The sequence below is a fragment of the Marmota monax genome, unplaced genomic scaffold, assembly GCF_021218885.2.
Source record: "Marmota monax isolate L192 unplaced genomic scaffold, Marmota_monax_Labrador192_F-V1.1 WCK01_AAM20220418_F8-fsc00008, whole genome shotgun sequence".
NCBI lineage: Eukaryota > Metazoa > Chordata > Mammalia > Rodentia > Sciuridae > Marmota > Marmota monax.
The window spans coordinates 13,211,861-13,234,344 of NW_026694432.1; the positions used below are offsets into that span (position 1 = coordinate 13,211,861).

The 22,484-nt window shown below is 34.6% G+C and overlaps 1 protein-coding gene and 1 non-coding gene across 3 annotated transcripts in view; both read right to left on the reverse strand.

Moving 5' to 3' along the window:
• Nucleotides 1-22,484, reverse strand: part of Ago3 (argonaute RISC catalytic component 3) — a 115,899-nt gene that overhangs the window by 87,748 nt on the left and 5,667 nt on the right. Inside the window, exons 1-2 of one of the 2 annotated variants that reach the window (XM_046468756.2) lie at nt 15,649-15,788; nt 2,544-2,608 (exon numbers count right to left, since the gene is read on the reverse strand). In XM_046468756.2, coding sequence (XP_046324712.1) covers nt 2,544-2,605 — 62 coding nt within the window. In that variant the 5' untranslated portion in view covers nt 2,606-2,608; nt 15,649-15,788. Of the gene's footprint in view, nt 1-2,543; nt 2,609-15,648; nt 15,821-22,484 lie in introns of those variants that run through there. The other variant, XM_046468755.2, reaches the window with a different exon arrangement.
• Nucleotides 13,981-14,087, reverse strand: LOC124075418 (U6 spliceosomal RNA). Its single transcript, XR_006846036.1, has one exon. It is a non-coding gene; the product is annotated as a U6 spliceosomal RNA (small nuclear RNA).

The following is a 22,484-nucleotide window of genomic DNA, read 5'->3' on the forward strand; positions in this document are numbered from 1 at the left end:
TTAGATCTAATTTACCTAATGCTCTTGAGAAAAGAGGATTTAGATGACTACAAGTCCAAAATGAGCTAATAGTGTAATGCGGCCTCCTCAAACTTAAAGAAACCAGGTTGCATATATTTAAAGTACCCAGATAATAAGACAAATATTACATAATCATTTTATATTTTGGAGTACTCAGTTCAATCTTGGAAATTTTTTAAACCCTAAACATTGAAACATAGCTAGAAGGTGGCAATCCTGATAGAAGATCATATGATATGATTAAAAATAAATCAAATTAGGAACTTTTAGTCTGGAATAGGAAAGACAAAATTATGAAGTTTGGCTATTTCAATGAAATATGAGATGCAAAACTAGGCAGAAATCTATCTTGTATGAGAGGACAGGGTTAGGAAGTTGTTGAAAAAATTTAGGAAGCTAAATTTTGGAACAAAAATTTCCAGTTTTCTAACCATCATAGTTATTCAAAAGTAGATTATATTACCTTATGAAATACCTTAGTTCGTCCTTGCTAGAACCATTCAAAAACCATCTATATAATCAATTGTTGGGGAAGATATATAAAGATCACAATAATTTTCATAATCTTCTCTGATAGCAAAATTTAATTATAAGAATACCAAATAATGAAACATGATAGGTTTCATTACAAGATCAGATATAGAAACTCTTCTATGAATAATTACATTGACATTTGATAATTTACTACAGAGCCTAAATTCTATAGTATACTTGGCAATTTTTAAAAAATATTTTTTAGTTGTAGTTGGACACAATACCTTTATTTATTTATTTTTATGAGGTGCCAAGGATTGAACCCAGGGCTCCACACTTGCTAGGTGGGCGCTCTAGCACTGAGCCATAACCCCAGCACATACTTGGCAATTTTAACACTAAACAACTTTTAAGTTCCCACAGAAATTAGGGTATAGTTCAGTGATAGAACATGTGCAGCCCTAGATTTACTCTCCAGTATCAAAAAAAAAAACTAAATAGGTAAAAGTTAGTAACTGGCAAAACCTATGCTACAAAGGGAATCAATCAGTTTTCATGAGGACCAACCATTACTATGTATCTCCACTTTTAACTCCCTATTAGTGTGATATAATTAACTGACATATTTAGAATTTTAGTGAAATTTTAGTAGGCAAGTCAATAAAATGACAAAACCAGGAATTTAAAATTCTTAATCCTAAACTTAAAAGATACTGTTACTGAAATGTTCATCAGGCAGGCATAGGGAACAAGAGGAAAACCCTCTCTACAATAGTCATGTATCCAGCTGCCCAGTAAACTACAACAGCAGAATTACTATTGATTGTGAAGAAAGTTTGAATTGGGAAACTGCCCACTTGAGAAAACTTTAAAATATGTGGTAATGTAAGTACCAGAGAAGCAATAAACAGACATCAGTTTTTAGTCCCACTTTGCCACTCAATTGATATGAGTTACTCAATTGGACTTGAATTTCTTTATATATAAAAATGCTCCGGGCAGTGGTGCATGTCTATAATCCCAGGAACACAGGAAGCAGGAAGATCACAATGTTAAGGCCAGCCTCAGCAATCTAGCAAGGCTCTAAGCAACTTAGTGAGACCTGTATCAAAATAAAAATTCAAAAGGGGCTGGGAATATGACTGCATGGTAGAGCCTCCCTGAGTTAAAATTCCTAGTACCAATAAATAAATAAAATAAAAATGAAAATAAAAATGGGACACTAGTCTCAGGAAACAAAGGGGATATTAGTGAACTAATTTCCGAGACGGGATGTGGTAAGAAGCGAATATCTATGATACTACTTTTTCATAAAAATTTAAGCATGATTATCTCACAAATATACTTCAAGAATTATATCAAAGTTTTCCCAGTAACAAGGGGCTACTCTCTGGCAGAGAGCTTGCCTAGAATGTGCAAGGCCCTAAACTTGGTCCTCAGACCTGGAAAAAAAAAAAAGTTTTCCCAGTAACAAATGGGTACACCACATGTATTAGCATCAATTGTAATAAATTAACACTAAGAATTAATTCTAATAATTAACAGAAACTGTTAAATGAGTTTTCTGTACACTGTAGTTATGAAAGACTAGTCTTTTAATAATAATAATAATTTTTATTATTAACATAGGCAAGGTAGAACAAAAAAAGTGTGCATAACTGTACCTGGCTAAAATATTTTAACTTCTGTTTTATTTCATTTCCAGTACTGGGGTTTAACCCAGGGCTTAATTAATATTAGGCAGGCACTCTAACATTGAGCTATACCCCCAGTCCTAAAATAGTTTTGTTTCTAAAACAGTAATTTAGGAAAGCAATTTGGAAAAGAAAATTTAAGTAAACGGGGATGAGAACTTTTAATCACTCTTTAGTCTCTTTTTTTTAACAGCTTTAATCTATGGAAGGAAGAATTCTTGCAGAATATAATATAATGCATTCTTTTAGACATTAAGGATCCTTAAGGATTCATCTGCTAATTACTCCAAAAATGGAACTTATCTGAGTATGTTAGGTCTTATAAAGAGCTACAGCCGACCTTCCCACTCTTACCTCAACCACCACTTCCTACATTCTGGTACCAAGTCTTTTGACTCCATCATGCTCTCGTGCATAGACTGTAAAGTAAAATTTAATAGTGATTTCAGTAAGTTCCAATTTACCACCTGACTCATACAGCAGCAAAATGGTAGGAAAGGGAAATTTCAACGTAAAAAGGAAAAGAAGAAATTATTTTTCTGTTTTTACTATAAGCTCAGAGATCCACCTTCATCTCATTTTTAGATATCTTTTAATTCTCTGCTCCCCAAAGTTAAAATGGGAAATATTATTCTGGTCTATTGAAGAGGACATGAAAGACTATTTCCCCTATAGGTCTATTCATATTAATTTAGCATCCCAGCAATAAGTTAATCTGTCACTATAGCACGGACTTTTGCTAAGCTATAACAAATGCTAAAATCATCCGGAGGTTTATAAAACTGCTGGCAGTCTCTCCTTGTATCATTCCAATCTATAATTTATGTTCAAAACTGTGGTAAGTAGCATAGAAGGTAACTAATGAACAATTTTGTTATCAAGATAATGTTTAAGGGATCGGAGTTGTAGCTCAACGGTGGAGCACTTGCCTAGCAAATTTGAATCACTGGGTTCAATCCTCTGTACCACATAAAAATAAAATAAATAAAATAAAGGTCCTGTGTCCATAAACTAGAAAAAAAATACATATTTTTTAAAAAGATGAAGTTTAAGAGATGCAGTACAGAGAAGAAAGGGGCTATACTTTAGATCACTTCTGTTTTGTGGGAAGTGTCGGGGGGTGTTGCTGGGGAGTGAACCCAGAGTCTTGCACATGTTAAGCATGAGCCTTACCACTGAGCTATACCTTCAGCCCCAGATCAAATGTTTAACTTTGCAATAAAATCTATGGCAAACTGGAGCATTTTTTTAATATTTATTTTTTTTAGTTATAGGTGGACACAATATCTTTATTTTTTAAATTTTTATGTGGTGCTGAGGATTGAACCCAGCATTTCACGAATGTGAGGCGAACGCTCTCCTCGGAGCCAGAATCCCAGCCCCCAAACTGGAGCATTTTAAGACAAATATTTGTAGTCATTGCTCATTTGAATTTTTTAATAATAACCCACTAGTGTGGTAAACATTTTAGTACTGTACTCACACGTACTAATAGATTACTTCAGATTGAGAAAAAAATTTTAATTTATTTTGGTTTACACCAACAACTTTCCTCTAGAATACTTCTCCTTCAGGCCATGGATGTCTTAATAGCCAACACTAATGGCCTCTTTTCAGCCTTAATATTCTTGGCTTCTTTGGCATTTGCCATTGTGATCAAATATTATTCCCTGAAAATGACCATCTGTGTTTTGCCTTCTTTGAAATAGCTTCTATCCTGTCCCTAGTCTCCTACCTTTCCACTTTATGTCTTCCAAAGAGAAAGGTATCACCAGAAATCTATTCTCAGTCTTCTTATCTCGACTTTACACATTTCCCTAGCTTTTAACTATCACCTCATGCTGACAAGCCTCAAATCTCAATCTCCACTTTGGCTTGTCTTCTGAGCTCTTGGCACTTAGTTCCAAGTGAACTGCTCCATTTTAATGTTCACTGTGCAATTCAACCTCTAAATATCCAAAGCAAAATATTAAAAAACCTGTTCCTTTCACAATCTGTATTTCTGTTAAAGCTATCACCACTGCACAAGCTAGGAATTACGAAGCCATTCGTATTTCTTCCCTTTCTCCATGGACTTAAATCATTCTTTCTTTCTCTAAATATTGCAGCTAGGGCTAGGAATATGGTCAGTAGTAGAGCATTTGCCTAATGTGTGTACAATCCTGGATTGCATCCCCAGCACCGCCCTAAAAAAGCATCTATGCCATCCTTTTACCCCACTGTTGCCACTATCTTAGAACTCATTACTGCCAATCCAGAAAAATTTAAAGTACGTACCAGACGTACCCCATGAAATATTTGTTTAATTTTCATCTAACAATTAGAAATAAAGATTTGTAGCCCAGCATGGTGGGAATCCCTGCTCCCTGGGAAGTTAAGGCAGAAAGATCATAAGTTCCAGGCCATTCTGAGCAACTTAGCAAGACCCTGTCTCACCCACATAAATACAGTTATCTCATAAAAGACAAAAAAGCACTATAAACATACACTGAAGAAAAGACAGCCTCTTCAACAAATGATGCTGGGAAAACTGGAAATCCATATGTAGCAGAATGAAATTTAACCCCTCTCACCCTGAAAAAACTCAAAGTAGATCAAGGACCTAGGCATTAGACCAGAGATCCTGTCCCTACAAGAAGAAAATGTAGGCCCAATTTTCCATCATGTCATCTTAGGAAATGATTTCCTCAGCAAGACTCTTAACGCATAAGAAGTAAAAATGCAGAATCAATAAATGGGATGGTATCAAACTAAAAAGCATCTTCATAGCAAAGGAAACAATCAAGAGCTTCAGGAGAAAATCTTTACCACCTGCACCTCAGATAGAGCATTAATCTCTAGTATATACAAAGAACTCAAAAAACTTAACACCAAAACCACAAATAACCCAGTCAATAAATTGGCAAAGGAACCAAACAGGTGCTTGATAGAAGATATATGATCAGTCAACAAATAGCAATTAGAGAAATGCAAATTAAAACTACACTGAGATTCCATCTCACTCCAATCAGAATGGCAATTATCAAGAATACAAGCAATACGGACTGGGGTTGTGGTTCAGTGATAGCGTGTTCTCCTCGCACAAATGAGGCACTGGGTTCGATGCTCAGCACCACATAAAAATGAAATAAAGATTTTTTATCCATCTACAATTAAAAAATATTTTTTTTTAAAAAAGAATACAAGCAATAGTAAATATTGGAGAGGATGTGGGGAAAAGGGTGCACTTATATGTTGCTGGTTGGACTGAAAATTGATGTAACCACGCTGGAAAGCAGTATGGAGATTCCTCAGAAACTTGGAATGGAAGTACCATTTGATCCAGTTATTCCACTCCTTGGTATATACACAAAGGACTTAAAATCAGCACACTACAATGATGCAGCTACATCAATGTTTATAGCAGCTCAATTCACAATAGCTAAGTTATGGAACCAATCTAGATGCCCTTTGCCAGATGAATGGATAAAGAAAATGTGGTATATATACACATTTGAATCTTACTCATAAAAAGAGTGACTTTATGACTCTTGCTGGTAAATGGATGGATCTGGAGACTATCATGCTAAGTGAAATAAGCCAATCCCAAAAAAAAACAAAGTCAGCGGAGTGCGGTGGCGCACGCCTGTAATCCCAATAGCTCAGGAGGCTGAGGCAGGAGGATCGCAAGTTCAAAGCCAGCCTCAGCAACTTCGAGATGCTAAGCAACTCAGTGAGACCCTGTCTCTAAATAAAATACAAAATAGGACTGGGGATGTGGGTCAGTGGTTGAGTGCCCCTAAATTCAATCCCCAGTATACCACCCCCCCCAAAAAAAAAAAACTCCAAAAGGTCAAATGTTCTCTCTGATGTGTGGATGCTAACCCAGAAGGTGGGGGGATGGTGGATTAGACAAAGGGGAATGAAGGGAAGGGTAGGGAGGATGGGGATAGAAAAGGCAGCAGAATGAATTAGATCTAACCTTCCTATGTTAATACATGAATACACTACCAGTGAAACTCCAATCATGTACAACCACAAGAATGGGATCTTAATTAGAATAAGTTATACTTCATGTATGTATAAGATGTCAAAATACACTCTATTGTCATGTATATCTAAAAAAGAAGAAAATTTTAAAAATAGACTGTCTCAAAGATATAGCTTATAGGACATGACTTGCTGCCCGCTTTCCAGTCTTGGAGCCGCATGTGTGGTTGGGATGGCGCCTGGTGATCAGCCAGGAGGCAGTGCTGTCGGTGGTGAAGGAAAAAACAGATCACCTCCAGGATAAGTCTAGGACTCTTCCGCTGGGGGAGCGGGCCGCCAGTCGACCTTTACCTTTCTTGGCTCATCCTGGTCAGGGTGTGCTTTCCCCACTTCTCCTGATAGTCAGGAGGAGATGGGGGGCTAAAAACCCCGACAATAGCTCAGTGGTAGAATGCCTTTGGGTTTAATAGATTTAATTTAGTTAGAAAGGAAGTGAGGGAGGAAAGAAAGAAAAAGGGAAATTAAGGTTTGCAAATATTCATGAATATGGATTGTCATGAGTGTTCTCACTCAGTCCATGTCAGATGGTCATATGTCACACATAATACACCAGGAATCTTGAGAAAATAAGACTTCTGCAACATACAAGAGTTAACAGCCAGGGTAGGATATCATTCAGTGGTAGAGCACTTGCTAGTAATATGCAAGGACTTGGGTTCTATTTCCAATATCATTTAAAAAAAAAGAGAGAGAGTTACAGTGGTGCCACCAATTAGCACATGCATGCTACCATTAACCTGAAAATTTCAAATTATTTAAATATAGTTTTAATAATTTATTTCAAAATTTCTCACTTTTAATTTTTCTATAGTTATATATTAAAATAGTAGTACATGTCTACATAATTTAAAAAATGTGTACATGTATATTTATCTATTTACAGATGAGTACAAGGTCAAATAAATTTCACTTATTAAAAATATGTGATCAATGGTTTGAAGACCATTGCTGTAGACTACAATAGCTTTCCAAATGTTCTCTAGCTTCCAGTCTTTCTCTTCATTCTCCACATTGCCACCACTTATGCTTAGAAGCCTCCAAGAGCTCTCCCGTTTCTGGATTTATAAGCTTTAGCATAGACTAAATATCCCTCTTAACCTACTCTCTGGCTAACTTTTCAGACTCATCTCTAGCTATTCTATTTATGTTGGCCTATTTCTGTTGCACAAACATTTCAAGCCTTTGCTCAAGCTCTTGCTATATGGATTCTTCTTTCTTCTTGTCCACTACTGTTTAACTATTCTCCTCAAACACCATGGCATATGTCCCATCCTCCTTGTTAGGTAAAGGGAGCACATCACAGTGCATAATGTGCATCTCATAGAATTAACTAGTCACTCCATACAGATTACAAAATCTTTAGGAGTCATGTTGTATCTATCTTGTTAGCTCCAGAACCTACCACAGTGTCAATACATAAAACAGGGCACAATAAATTAACAGTTAATTAAATCATACAGAAGGTCCAAAAATGATTCATTACTCCAGGGTTTAGAATTATAATTCTAATAGGTCTATATATCCTTTAAATTTAGTACCAATAGCATTTTACCTCGGTATGGATATTCATATGGAAAATTAAGAGAACTGGCTTAAATTGATTTACTTTAACCTAAGGGAAAAAAAAAAACTGGAACAGTCTAAAAGTAAAAAATCAAGTACATTCAATGCAATATAGCTGTTATTATAATTTAAATCTATAAAAATGAGTATTATTAATAATACCTATTAGCCAGTCCCTGCTGTTTAGACATGTTTATTTATAAAAGTACCTTCAAATTCCAAATATACCATAGGAATATAAGCCAAAATTTCTAGGGTATTTAGATACTACTTTAAAAGAATTTTGAAATGTGAAATAATTACCATCTGTTAGCTTTCCTACCTTCCAAGCGACTAATAAAAAAATAAAACTGTTTTAGTAGCTGATATATTTTGCATAGTATAGTTTCCCCAAGATATTTAACACTAAAAACTAAACAACCTGATTTTCAGTGTGGTATTTTCAGAGATATGTCCTCTAAATCACTTTAATCAGAAGTACATCCATCTATAGATATGACCACAAAGGCACAAGTGACACAAAATAACAAAATTGAAAATCAAGAAAGCAAAAAGACAACATGTAGAAAGGGAGAACAATTTGTGAATCATATATCTGATAAGAAAGTTTTCATCTAGCATGTATAATGAAATCCTACAACCTACACTCTAAAGTCAAATGACCCAATTTAAAAAATGGGCAAGAGACCTAAAAAGATATTTCTCCAAAGAAAATATGCAAATAGTCAGTAAATATATGAAAAGATGTGCAATATCATTAGCCACTGGGAAAATTCTGTTATCAAAATGACAAGGAGATACTACTTCATACTCATTAGGATGACGAAAATAAAAAAAAGAGGGCTGGAGTTGCAGCTTAGTGGTAGAGTGCTTGCCTGGCATGTGTGAGGCACTGGGTTCGATCCTCAGCATCATATGTAAATAAATAAAATATAGGGCAATGAACAACTAAAAAATATTAATAAAATAAAAAGAGATAATAACAAATATTGGTGAGAATGTGGAGAAAATGGAATCCTTGTTCACTATTAGTAGTAATATTAAATGGTATAGTGACCAGGCAGAATGGTGCATGCCTATAATCACAGCAACTCAAGAGGCTGAGACAGGAGAATTGCCAAGTGCAAGTTCAGTCTCAGCAACTTAGCAAGACCCTATCTCAAAGTAAAAATTTAAGAAGGATTGAGGATGTAGCTAGATAGTGAAGCTTTCCTGGGTTCAATCCCCAGTGCAAAATACATAAATTGAAAAATAAAATAAAATGGTACAGCCACCTTAGAAAAGAGTCTGAAAGTATCTCCAAGAGTAAACACAGAATCATCACAATTTCACTCTTAAGTACATAACCAAGAGAATTGAAAATATATGTCCCACACAGAATCCTGCACATGAATGTTTATAACAACTTTATTCATAGCAGTCAAAAAATGGAAACAACCTAAAACATTGACTGATGAGTGAATAAGCATAATGTATCAATTAGTGGAATATCACTCAGCAGTAAAAATAAATGAAGTATAATACTGGCACATGCTATAACATGAGTAAAACCCGAAAACATTATACAAAGACAAAGAAACTCATCACAAAAAAAAAAAAACACATATTGTATGACTCCATGTACATTAGATGTCTACAAGAGACAAATCTACTGAGACAGAGAGTAGAATAGTGGTTGGCAGGGACGTGAGGATGGAGGCAAGGGTGAGTGACTACAAATGAGGAAAGATTTTCTTTTGGGGAGGATGGTATGTTCTACAATTAGATGGCAGTGTACATCATCTCTGTGAATACACTAAAAACCACTGAGTTGTATACTTGGGTGAACTTTAAGTATGTGAATTATACATCAAGAAAGTTATTAAAAACATTGTCTTTCTGTTAGCATACTATCCAACTCTAACACTATGCTAACAATATTCTTAATAACATTAGAGTTCCTTCTGCTGATCTGAAATTTCTATTTAAACGTCAAAATGGTATCAGTAGATTTATTTTTTCCTGCTAAAATTCAATGGGTGGTATTATATTACCTCCATGTGCAATATGCACAAATATTTGCCATTGTTTTTAATCATATCAGAAGAGTAATATCAATAATAGTACAATGACCATAAATATTCAATTTGTAAAACTGAACCAAGAAATTCAATGACAACCTACTACCATTTCAAGAGTCCTTCAAATTTTTATTAATGTTTAAAATACATCTTACAGTTATAATCATGTTGCCTATACAACTTTTGAAAATGTTTGTAATTCCACCATCTAGTGATTTTAAATACGTACCTAATCAGAGCTTATCCCCATGCATATTTAGTAGTTGGAAAAACTAGCATAAAATCTCAAGTTAGAGAATGTATACCATAGTATTTCTAAAAATAGCTGGCTTTTAGTTATTGTGACTATCACCTGTTAAAATAACAACATACCCCCCCAAACTAGCAGCATTTGAAATCTGCTTAACAAACCTATTCTTTGTTTTCAAACAAACGAAAAACTCTATTCTTTCATTGAAAAAACTTGTTATTTTACCAAATAATTATTTTCAATCAAAAGCACTTAATAGGGAAAAGAAAGAAGGAGAAAATCCAATTTCTTGCAGAAAGGGGGGGGGGGTGGAAACAACAGAAAGAAAAGCTAAGAATAAATTTGTAGAAAGGTTGACTCACAAAATGATTCACAAGCACTTCCTGGATATTTTGTCCAAGAAAACTCCTCTGACTAAGGTGGAAATTTGTTTGGCCACAATACCTCATTCTATTATTATGATTAATGCCTCAGTGCCAAATATTTGTTCATGTGGCATATGGACAAGATAAATCTCATATGCATTAGTTTAAGTATTTAAAAACTTAAGTCACTTAGAAAAGAATCAATATGACATTATGGAAGGCAACAATAAAAACATCTTACACTACACCACAATAGCTAAACTGTGGAACCAACCTAGATCCCCTTCAGTAGATAAATAAAGAAACTTTGATATATATAAACAATGAAATATTGCTCCACAATAAAAGAGAATAGAATCATGGCATTTGCAGGTAAATGAATGGAATTGGAGAATATAATGCTAAATGAAGTTAGCCAATCCCAAAACAAAAATGCCAAATGTTTTCTCTGTTAGAAGGAGGCTGATTCATAGCAGGGTTGGGACGGGGAGCATGGGAAGATTAGATGATCTCTAGATAGGGCAAAAGGTTGGGAAGGTAAGGGAGCGGGGATGGGGGTAGGAAAGACAATGGAACGAGATGGACATCATTACCCTAAGTACATGTATGAAGACATGAATGGTGTGAATATACTTTGTATACAACCAGAGATATACAACAAATTAGAATAAAAAAATTTTACACTAAAAATAAAACAATTTGTTGTAGTTTTAACCATTTTGGTAAAGTTAAATTAGATGTAATAAACTGCTGCATTTTGACCCTTAACTGTTTTGCTAATGAAAAGGAACTGCAAAGTTGTATACCGTTCCTTCTAATTTCTAGAATTTCAGTTGTTGAACTGTTGCAACTGAATTAACAGTTTCAGAAAGCTACCAACAATTTTTGTTTGGTTGGTTTTTTTCGGGGGGGTTACATATTGACCCAAAGTGCTCTACCTGCTAAGGGACATCCCCAGTCCTTTCTAGTTTAGTATTTTGAGGCAGGGTCTAGCTAAATTGCCTTGAACATGTGATCCTTCCTGGCTCATCCTCTGGAGTTGCAGGGATTATAAGTGTGAACCAACACCAGTGTTAACTGACTAGTCATGTAATAATACCAGGATAACTTAAGACAAAAGCAGGTCTTTTGAAGAAAATAAATGGAGATGTTGACACTGAATCAAGAAATATCAACAAAGCACATTTGGCCCTCCCAAATCTATCAGTTCCGCTTCTGCAAACTCAACCAGCCTCAGATTGAAAATATTTGAAAAAAAAGCACTTGTGTTTGAAAAAGTACAGACTTTTTTCCTTGTCATTTCCCTTAAACAATGTAGTCTAACAAGTATTTTATACAGTTATGTCCACTATAGTCATTTAAGTAATCTAGTGATTTAAAGTACATGGGAGGATATGTGAAGGTTATTTGACACTGACACTACATTATCTTATATAAGGGACATGAACATCTGAAGATTTGGGTATCAGTGGGGGGGTCCTGAAACAAAACACCAAGTATATCAAGTAAGGGACCACTGATTAAAGCCTACTTATGCTATTTTTAGAGTCCCAAAGAAGTCTATAGTTTCTATCAAAACTCAAATACTTAGGGGCTGGGGTTGTGGCTCAGTGGTAGCTGCTCAGTGGTAGCGCACTTGTCTGGCATGTGTGGGGCACTGGGTTTGATCCCCAGCACAACATAAAAATAAATAGATAAATAAAATGAAAGTATTGTGTCCATCTACAATTTAAAAAAAAACCTCAAATAATTAGCAACAAAAACTCTCAGATAAAAGATACATGATAAAAATTTTGAAACATCAAAATTACAGATCAAATCACGCATATTGGCAAGTAATACAGCAAAGCAAACCAAACTAGAAACAAAAATATAATTAACAATGTCAACAGGATCATATGTTAAGTCAGAATGTACCATGCCAATTTATTATATATTTCTCCCAAACTTAACCAATACATTGAGCATTTATATGTGAAACTCTATGCTATGCAACTTCATACACACATATATAATAAAAAGATTCTCTAATACTCACAAAACAAAAACATGATGTAGAAGGAACAAAAATAATAAATAGTTCTGTTCTTTATCCTAATATTGTTGCCTTTGCACCAGGAATACTAAGAACACCTTAACTGATGAGCCCTAAGCCTCAATCCCCCACCATTCCCTCATTTCTAATACATTTTGTCTTCGAGTAAATGTTTTCCTAACATTTTCATCATGTAATTCTTCTATTCAACAACCTATAATAATTCTCTTCTATATAATTATTTCTCTCTCTCTCTCTCTCTCTATATATATATATATATAAATATAAATATATATATTTAATGTCAGAGGTGATTCTTTCGGTCCAGACAAGTTGAAGAGGCACTAGGAAGTTCTGCCCTAGACATTCTATCAGTTAAGAGATTTACTTGGATTAATAAATGCTTTTTTTAAATGCAAACATCTACCACAAGGGTCAGGATTACTCTTCACTCAGATTTACACATTAAGTCAGGTGTGGTAGCACATACCTATAATCCTAGCAACTCAAGGGGTTGAGGCAGGAGGACTGCAAGATCAAGGACAGCCTAGGCAATTTAGAGAGACTGTCTCAAAATTAAAAGGGCTGGGGAGGTAGCTTAATAGTGAAGCACCCCTGGGTTTTACCCTCAGTACTGCCAAAAAAGGTCGGGGGGCTGAGAGAGCATCCCTAAATCCAATCCCCATTACTACCAAAGAAAATGCAATGCAGTTTTAAGAAACAAGAAAAAAGGGATTTTTATTTTTTTTTTTATTTGGTAGTACAAGGTATTGAACTCAGGGGCACTCCATCACTTAGTTACATCCTGAACCCTTTTTAATTTATTATTATTTTTTCCTTACTGAAAATTTTTATTCATATTTGAAAAATATTTCTCTTTCCATTTTTTTCTTGACACATTATGTTGCATATAATGATGGGATTTATTGTTACATATTCATATCTGCACAAAATATAATAATATTATTTGGCCAATATCATTCCCTAGCACTTTCCCCCTCCCTCCCCACCTCCCACCTTGTGGTCCCTTTCATGAGATAAGCCCTCCCTCACTCCTTTCTTCCCCTTTTTTCCTCTCTAGCTTTCACATGAGAGAAAACATACGACCATTAACGTTCTGAATTTGGCATATTTCACTTAATATAATGGTGTCTTTTTCCTGCAAATGACATAGTTTCATTTTTCTTTTTGACTGAATAAAACTCCACTGTGTGTGTGTATGTATATGTATGTGTATGTATGTGTGTGTGTGTATGTATGTATGTATGTATGTGTATATGTGTGTATGTATGTATGTGTATGTGTATGTATGTATATATATATATATATATATATATATATATATATATATATATCACATTTTCTTTATCCATTCATCCATTAATGGATACCTAGGCTGGTTCCATAGTTTGACTACTGTACTGCTATGAACATGGGTCTGCATGTATCACTACAGTGATGATGACTTTAATTCTTTAGGATAAATGCCAAAAATAAGGAACCCTTCATGAATTTGCATGTCATCCTTGTGCAGGGGCCATGTTAATCTTCTCTGTATCCTTCCAATTTTTGTATATGTGCTGCCAAAGTGAGCACCTTTTTATTTTATTTTAAGACAGGTTTCCCTAAATCATGAACTTGCAATCCTCTTCCACCGGTTCCTGAGTGGCTGGGATTACAGGTATACACTATACCCAGCTAGACTTTCATAGTTCCCCCCCCTTTTTTTTTCCCATCCTAGTACTAGAGATTGAAACCAGGGGCATGTTTTAACCACTAAGCTTCATCTCCAGCCCTGCTCCTTTTAAAATATTCTTAGTTGTAGATGGACATAATATCTCCATTTCATTCATTCACTTCTTATGTGGTACTGAGGATTAAACCCAGTACCTAATTCTGGGTTTAATTAAGTGGTGGAGGGAGCGTTCTACCACTGAGCCACAATCCCAGCACCCCAGCCTTTTTTAATATTTTATTTAGAGACAGGGACTCACTAGTTGCTTAATGCCTTGATAAATTGCTGAGGCTGGCTGTGAACTCATGATCGTCCTGCCTCAGCCTCCCAAGCCGCTGGGATACAGGCATGTGCTACCATGCCTGGCTTAGACTTTTGTATTTCTTATGTGTTTATTACCTCTACTAAAACTACAAATTTATTTTAATTTTAATTTTTTATTTTATTAATTTTTTTTTTTTTAGCTGTCAATGGACCTTTATTTTATATGTGGTGCTGAGAATCAAACCCAGGGCCTCACATTGCTAGGCAAGAGTTCTACCACTGAGCTACAATCCAGCCCTAATTTTTTATTCTATTAATTTATTTTTAAAATTTCAGATTTCTTTACATCTATACCTTAGTAAATGAACGCTCTTAATAATACTTATTAAAAGGCATGACAAATCAAAGGCCAGATTAAATGTCACTGTTTCATAAATATGTTGTCATTTTTTAAAATTAGAATATACTTGGTAACCACCACCCACATCATAAATTCCTTTTACATTTCCTGTATTACCTAAACCACAACCAGGAAAAAAAAAAAAAAAAAATATATATATATATATATATATATAAAAAACATTTGGGGGAGGGCTGAGGAAGCTTACTGAAAGCAGACTGATACAATCTTTACATGCCCTCTGCATTTCTATGTAAGAATAAGGAATAGTCAAGGGTTGAGGACATAAGAACAGAAAGCAAAAAATCATTACAATCACCATTTCTACCCATCACTGATACCATCACCATCACCATCACCATCCTCATTTTCATCATCATCTTACAGGGAACTCATGAAAGCAGTGAAGTAGGGTGGGGAAGACAAAGAAAACACACAATGTTATCTAACAGCAACAAATTGACATGCTCAGGAAACTCAGCCTGATTTCAAAAGCATGTAAAAATAACTTAGAACTTTTCTACTATCACATGGAAAATATGTGAGATCATTTATAATAGAATAATCTCAGGAGTGTTGAGATTTTTCTCAACTTCACACTTCTGAAGTACAAACAATTTCAAAACAAATTACCCTGTGTTCTTGGTCAAACTGTTGTTACATATTACCATTGTTATTCAGTTATTCAAGATAAACATAAATAATTACTAAAGCAAAACAGAAATAGCAAAAAATCTCTACAACTTAATGACTCTTACCTGTTCACTCTCCTAGGACATTTGTCTGGTTTAATATCTACTTCATAGAGGTAGACATCAATCTTTGGAATCTCAACTTGAAAACAGTTAGCCAGCAGTTTAATGGGTTTGCCCATGGTGCCATAGCCAGGTCTTCTGGGCACCATGAGTAGGGGCTGGGCCCCAACAGGTCCTGTCAGGAGGGGAAAAAAAAAGAGTTATACTATCACAATCTGCATTTGATAACCCTGTCAACTGGAGGATGTTACAAAATGTGTGTGAGAACAAAAGCAAAGTAAATAAGAAGAAAAAAGGCAAATATTAACAAACTAGAAACAAAGTATAATAAAATGTTAGAAAAGCACAAAATACATTTGAAAAAATAAAATTGGTAAGTTCTAGGCAATACTGATATTTTTTAAGAGGAAGAAAAGGACTTATGTAACCAATGTTAGAAATGAAAAAATTGATACTCACTACAAATTCTGAGGACATTATAAATACTATGCCAATAAATTTTACAGTTTGATGAAACAAATTCCTAGAGAAATCCAATGACACGTAAAAGTATATAAAAATCCAAAAAGTCCTGTTTAGGAATGTAAAACGGAGTATGTGGTTCCTCAAAAACTAAAAGTAAGCCAGGTGTGGTAGTGCATGCCTGTAATCCCAGCAACATGGAAGGCTGAGGCAGGAAGATGACAAATTCAAGACCAGCCTCAGTATTTTAGTACAAGACCCTGTCTCAAAATGAAAAAAAAAAAAAAAAAAAAAGGACTAGAGGTGCAGCTCAGTAGTAAAGCATCCTTGGGTTCAATACCAGTCCCCAAACAAAAAAACCCTAAAAGTAGAATTACCATATTATCAAGTAATTCTATTTTGGGGTATACATATACTCAAATTAATTAAAAGCAGAAAGAATTGAAAAAGATATTGGTATACACATTCACAGGAGCATGACTGACAACACTCAAAAGGTAGAAGTAACTGAAGTGCCCACAGATGCATGAATCTTAAACTAAATGTGGTATATATACACAATAAAAAATTATTCAACCTTAAAAAGGAAGAAATTCTGACAAATGCTACAACACAGATTAACACTGAGGACATAATGCTAAGTGAAATAGTTAAAAAGAAAAAGACAAAAACTGTCATTCCCCTTATATGAAGTACTTAGAATACAATTTCATAGAAGAAAGAAAGCACACGTGTGGTTGATAGAGCCAGACACAGTAGTGCACGCCTATAATCCCTGCTATTCAGGAGGCTGAGGCAGCAAGTCCATGTCTTGAAATAAAAAACACAACTGGGGAGAGCTGGAGTTGCAGCTCAGTGGTAGAGCACTTGCCTTGCTTATGTGAGGCACTGGGTTTGATTCTCAGCATTGCATATAAATTAACGATTAAAATAAAGTTCTATAAACAACTAAAAAAATATTAAAAAAAAAAAAGCAAATGGGGGTGCTGGAGTTGTGGCTCAGTGGAAGAGCGCTTGCCTTGTATGGGTAAGGCACTGAGTTTGATTCTCAGCACCACATATAAATAAATAAAATAAAAGGTCCAACAACTGAAAAAAAAAAAGTGAATGGGGATATATCTCAATAGTAAAGTGCTTCTGGGTTCAATAATCTCAGTACAAAAAAAAAAAGTGGTCTCTAGGGTTATGGCAGGAGCTAATGGGGAGTTGTATAATGGGTACAGTTTCAGTTTTGAAAGATAAAAGAGTTCCAAAGATTGTTGGCCAATGATATGAAATATATTTAAGCATATCCAATTGTACATTCGAAAATGTTAAGATAGTAAATTTTGTGTATTTTGCCCCAATTTTTAAAAATGTCTATTATTAATTTTTGCTGAGGGCCATTGCTAAGTAAGAATGACACATGGCATGACCCAGGTCATTTGCAGTGTCATTGCATGTAAGGTGACCTTGCTCAAGGACCAGGGCGGATCCTGGTTTAGGGCGGATCGGGGTTTAGGGCGGTTCCAGGTTTAAGGTGTACCCTGCTGGGAATAGGGCGTATCCTGCTGCCTCAGGCGCGCCTGCTCGTTGAGTTCTCCTTGAGTTTTCGTGGGATTCAGAGAGTGTTTGGGATTTTGCCCAGAACGTGATTGGGGCCCAGAACGTGAATTCCCCCAGAACGTGTTTGTAGAGTGCCAGTGTGAGTTCGGGAATAAAGAATTGCTGTTTGAATCTACAAGGCTGTGAGTGGCTCGTGATTTTGTGCCCAGCCAGACTGCAGCAAATTTTTAAAATTTTCTAAAAAAAACTTTAACAATGCATTTTGCATGATATTAAATTTTTAGAGCTCAAAATATTGTAGCTTTGTTAATCAAAATTCAAACAAATTCAATTAATAAATAACTGCTAAGAATAAATTAAAAATTATAAAGTCCTATAACTATCTGAAAAAGTTAAATTTACAATTATAACTATTTTTTAATATTTATTTTTTAGTTGTAGTTGGACACAATACCTTCATTTCACTTATTTATTTTTATGTGGTGCTGAGGATCGAACCCAGGGTCTCACATATGTGAGGCAAGGGCTCTACCACTGAGCCACAACCCTACCCAATTATAACTATTTTTATACATACAAAAAGACTGAAGATCCAGATGGTTTCTTTGGATAATTACATTAAACATTTAAGGAAAAGAATAACACCTATCTTATATAAACTCTTCCCAAGAATAGGAAAAAAGTAAATATACCGCAAAATTTATGATGCTAAAATTTTGATACTAAAACCTGACAAAAACATGAAAAAGTAAAACTATGGGCCAATCTTATTCATGAACACATATGCAAAAATCTGAACAAAATGGTAACAAATTAAAAGGAGCAATGTAAAAACAAAAAGGATGAATTTATATTAGGAATAAAAAGTTAATAATAAATGTTTATTCAATGTGAATAAAAACACATAAAGGGCTGCCCAAATCATTTGTTTTAAAATTTACTTTCATGTATTTTTAAAAATCTCCAAGAACATAATCTTTCCTGCTGTGTTACAGAAGATTCTACTTATGCTACAGACAAGGCTGGGGATGTAGCTCAGCGATAGAGGGCCCCAGTGTTCAATTCCCAGTACCAAAAATGGGGGGGGGGGAGCAGAAAGAGTGGGAATACGGAATAACTGACCTTCCTTTATCTTATGAGTCTTGACAGGACCAAATTGGATAATGTATAACAGCTAAAATTTAGCTCTTAGTTATGTGCTAAGTGCTTTATATATATTATCTTATTATCTCATTTAATTACATACATTATCTCATCTCATTCAATTGAACCCAGGGGTACTCTATCACTGAGCAACATACCCTACCCTTTTTATTTTTATTTTGAGACAGGTTCTCAATAAACTGTTGAGGCTGGCCTCAAACTTGCCATCCCTTCCTGTCTCAGCCTCCTGCATTGCTGGGAGACTTCATTTAATCTTTAAACCAACCCTACAAAGGAAGAATCATTTACAAATTAAGGTAAACAAATGATATGCCTAAAGCAATATAGCTAGTTATTAGCAAAACATGGAAAATGTTTTGTGTTCCACTCCTTTGTGTTCCACTAATATATCTATTCATCACCAACACCAAAATCTCTCGACTATTCTACCACTGTTGTAAGTCTTGAAGTCACATCATTTCAGTCTTCTGAGTTCTTTAGTTCTATGCCAAGAAGTGTTACGATTTGATTTAAAATTTTAGCTGTTCTATGAAAAAATTATATGTAGGAGTACAAGCAAGGACACCAGTTAGCAAGCTATTTAATAGTCTGGGCAAAGGCTAATGTTTACTAGGACTAAAGCAGCAGCAACTAGGAGTGATGTGGTGGTAGAAAAATATTTAGAAGGTAGGCCTGACAAGAATTGCTAGTAGATTAGATGTGGGATAAGAGAAAAAAGCACTCTTTAGGTTTTTTGATCTTAGTAACTGAAAGAAAAGTGTCATTTACTGAGAGAAGACTCAAGAGATAGCAGTAATTTTGGATAATAAATCAAGAAGAGTTTCAGGACATGTTAAGTTCAAGGTATCTATACAAGCAGGTGTCCAGCAGATATAAATGTGGACTTCAGGACAGAGATCCAGGCTGGCCATGTAAATGGAGGGTATCTTTGGCACATAAGTAATATTTAAAACCACTGGATTACTATATTACACTTTTTTGCTAATTTTTTCTCTATTATTTGCATCTTGCTTGGTATTTTTTGTACAAACTGACAAAAACCAATATTCTGTTTCACAAATAAGCAATGAACAGAACTCTTCAGTTACTAATAGAGGAAACACTGTCAATATAAGCATTATACTTTCAATGAAGTACACTTCAGTTATTTAACAAATACCTATTTTACCCACTAGAGTTGAAAATGTAATTACAGAGAAATACAAAGCAGTATCTGGAATTTTTCTCTACCTCAAACTTTCCTTTCAGTAACTATAGTAAGCAATGTCAATTAACCAAACTAAATTTCAAGTACAAAATCATTTAATTTCAAACCATATGCATGGTCTATGTTGTTCACAGACCTAACAAATTAATTGTAAGTCTGAAGTCAATAACAGCTTAGAGCAAATATGAATAATGAAAAATAAGCAGTGAATAAATCATTTTCAACTATAGCCTATTAACAAATTGGATTTTCACTGGGAACTTTTGTTTTTAGTATTCATAGAATACCTGTTTCAACAATTCTACTTCTAAGAATTTATCCAAAAGTATGTACTGGACCAGTATACAAAGACCTATGTGCTAGGATAATTACAAAAGTTTTATTCATAATAATTAAAATCTGGAAAAGGATATAAATACCACCAATGAGACTGATTAAATAATAAATAAAATTAAATAATATTAGTAAATGTATTATATTGCTACATAGATATAAATAAGGATATGGGAAATTTTTCATGATAATGACTGAGTAGAAAAAACATTTTAAAAATAAAGCCTAGGGGCTGGGGTAGAGTTCAGTGGTAGAGAATTCACCTGAGGCACTGGGTTCAATCCTCTCAGCATTACTCGGTAGTAGAGCACTTGCCTAGCAAGTGAGAGGCCCTGGATTCAATCCTCAGCACCATGTAAAAATAAATAAAGGTATTGTGTCCAACTACAACTAAAAAATAAATATTTTTAAAAAGTAAAAAATAAAATAAAAGTATTGTGACCATCTACAACTAAATATATATAAAATATATATATGTGTGTGTGTGTGTGTGTGTGTATAAGAAAGCCGGGCTCCATGGCGCACGCCTGCTAGGGAGGCTGAGGCAGGAGGATCATGAGTTCAAAGCTAGCCTCAACAAAAGAAGGTGCTAAGCAACTCAGTGAGACCCTGTCTCTAAATAAAAACACAAAACAGGGGTGGGGATGTGGCTCAGTGGTCGAGTGCCCCTGAGTTCAATCCCTGGTACCTTCCCACAACCAAAAAAAAAATAATGAGAATAATAATAATATGATAGATAGATGTCTGGGAAGATACACAAGAAAAAAATTAATAATGGTTTTACCTGGAGGACAGGACCGTACTATCTTCACTAAATATTTTAGGCTTCCCTGTGAATTGTTTGCTTTTTAAAATAATAAACATTATTTTATAATCAGAAAAATTATTTTTGTTTTAGAAAAATATATTGTTAGTCTTTAAACCTGATATAATAAAATGCCTCTGATTTTATACATTTTAAGCCCACAAGGCCAACTAGTAAATATTAGCAACTTTATTATGCTCCTACCTGCTAATTTCAAATTCCATTTATTCATTCAGTAAATCAGTCCAAACATATTACACTTATTATCATACTTATATTTACTAGTCACTACAGTTAAATAATCACTTGGAGAACTTTCAGCCTGTTGAAAGTTAAATTCCTCAAAAGGCAGGATGGGGCCCAGTACTATGGCGTAGGCATAGTCTGTAATTCCAATGATTCAGGAGGCTAAGGCAGGAGGAGCACAAGTTTGAGGCTAATCTGGACACATTAGCAAGGCTCTAAGCAACTTAGGGAGACCCTGTCTCAAAATAAAAAATAAAAAGGGCTGGGGATGTGGTTCAGTGGTTAAGCACTCCTGGGTTTAATCCCTGGTACCCTTTCCCCCTCTCCCTCAAAAAAGGAAGTATGGGAACAATTTATTTTTATTTTTATTTCTTTTTTGAGAGGAATACCAGGGATTGAAACCAGGGTGTTTAACTACTGAGCCACATTATTAGTTCTTTATATTTTGAGACAGGGTCTCAAATTGTTTAAGGCCTTGCTAAATTGCTGAGACTGGCTTTGAATTTATAATCCTCCTGCCTCAGCCCTCCAAGCTTCTAGGTTTGTGGGTGTGCACTAGCTAGGTAAGAATTTTTTTTTAATTAATTAATTTATTATTCCACAGCAGAATGCATTTTGATTCATTGTACACAACTGCAGTACAACTTTCCATTTCTCTGGTCCATCTCATTTCACCATAGGTAAGAATTTTTTAAAAACGCATTTCTCCCCTTGAAAATAATAGAGGACATTATCTAAGTGACCCATTTTGCAATCCATTCTTTAACCATTTTTAAAATTCAGAGAAATATTAGAATATTTAGAAATCAATTAGAGTAACAGTATTAATAATGACTCAAAAATACTATTATGTACATCTACAATTATGAACATTTTCTGCATATGAAATACCTAAAAATATTTCCTGTCTATATTACATAGATACTGTCTGATTTCCCAAGAACTTGACAATTTGGAAATAATGTATAAAATAAATGGCTGATAGAATACAAAAAAATTTTCCAGATTATTTTATTAAACTGATATTCTAGACAAATGCACACAATTTTTAAAATAAAACATTTTATAACACTTATA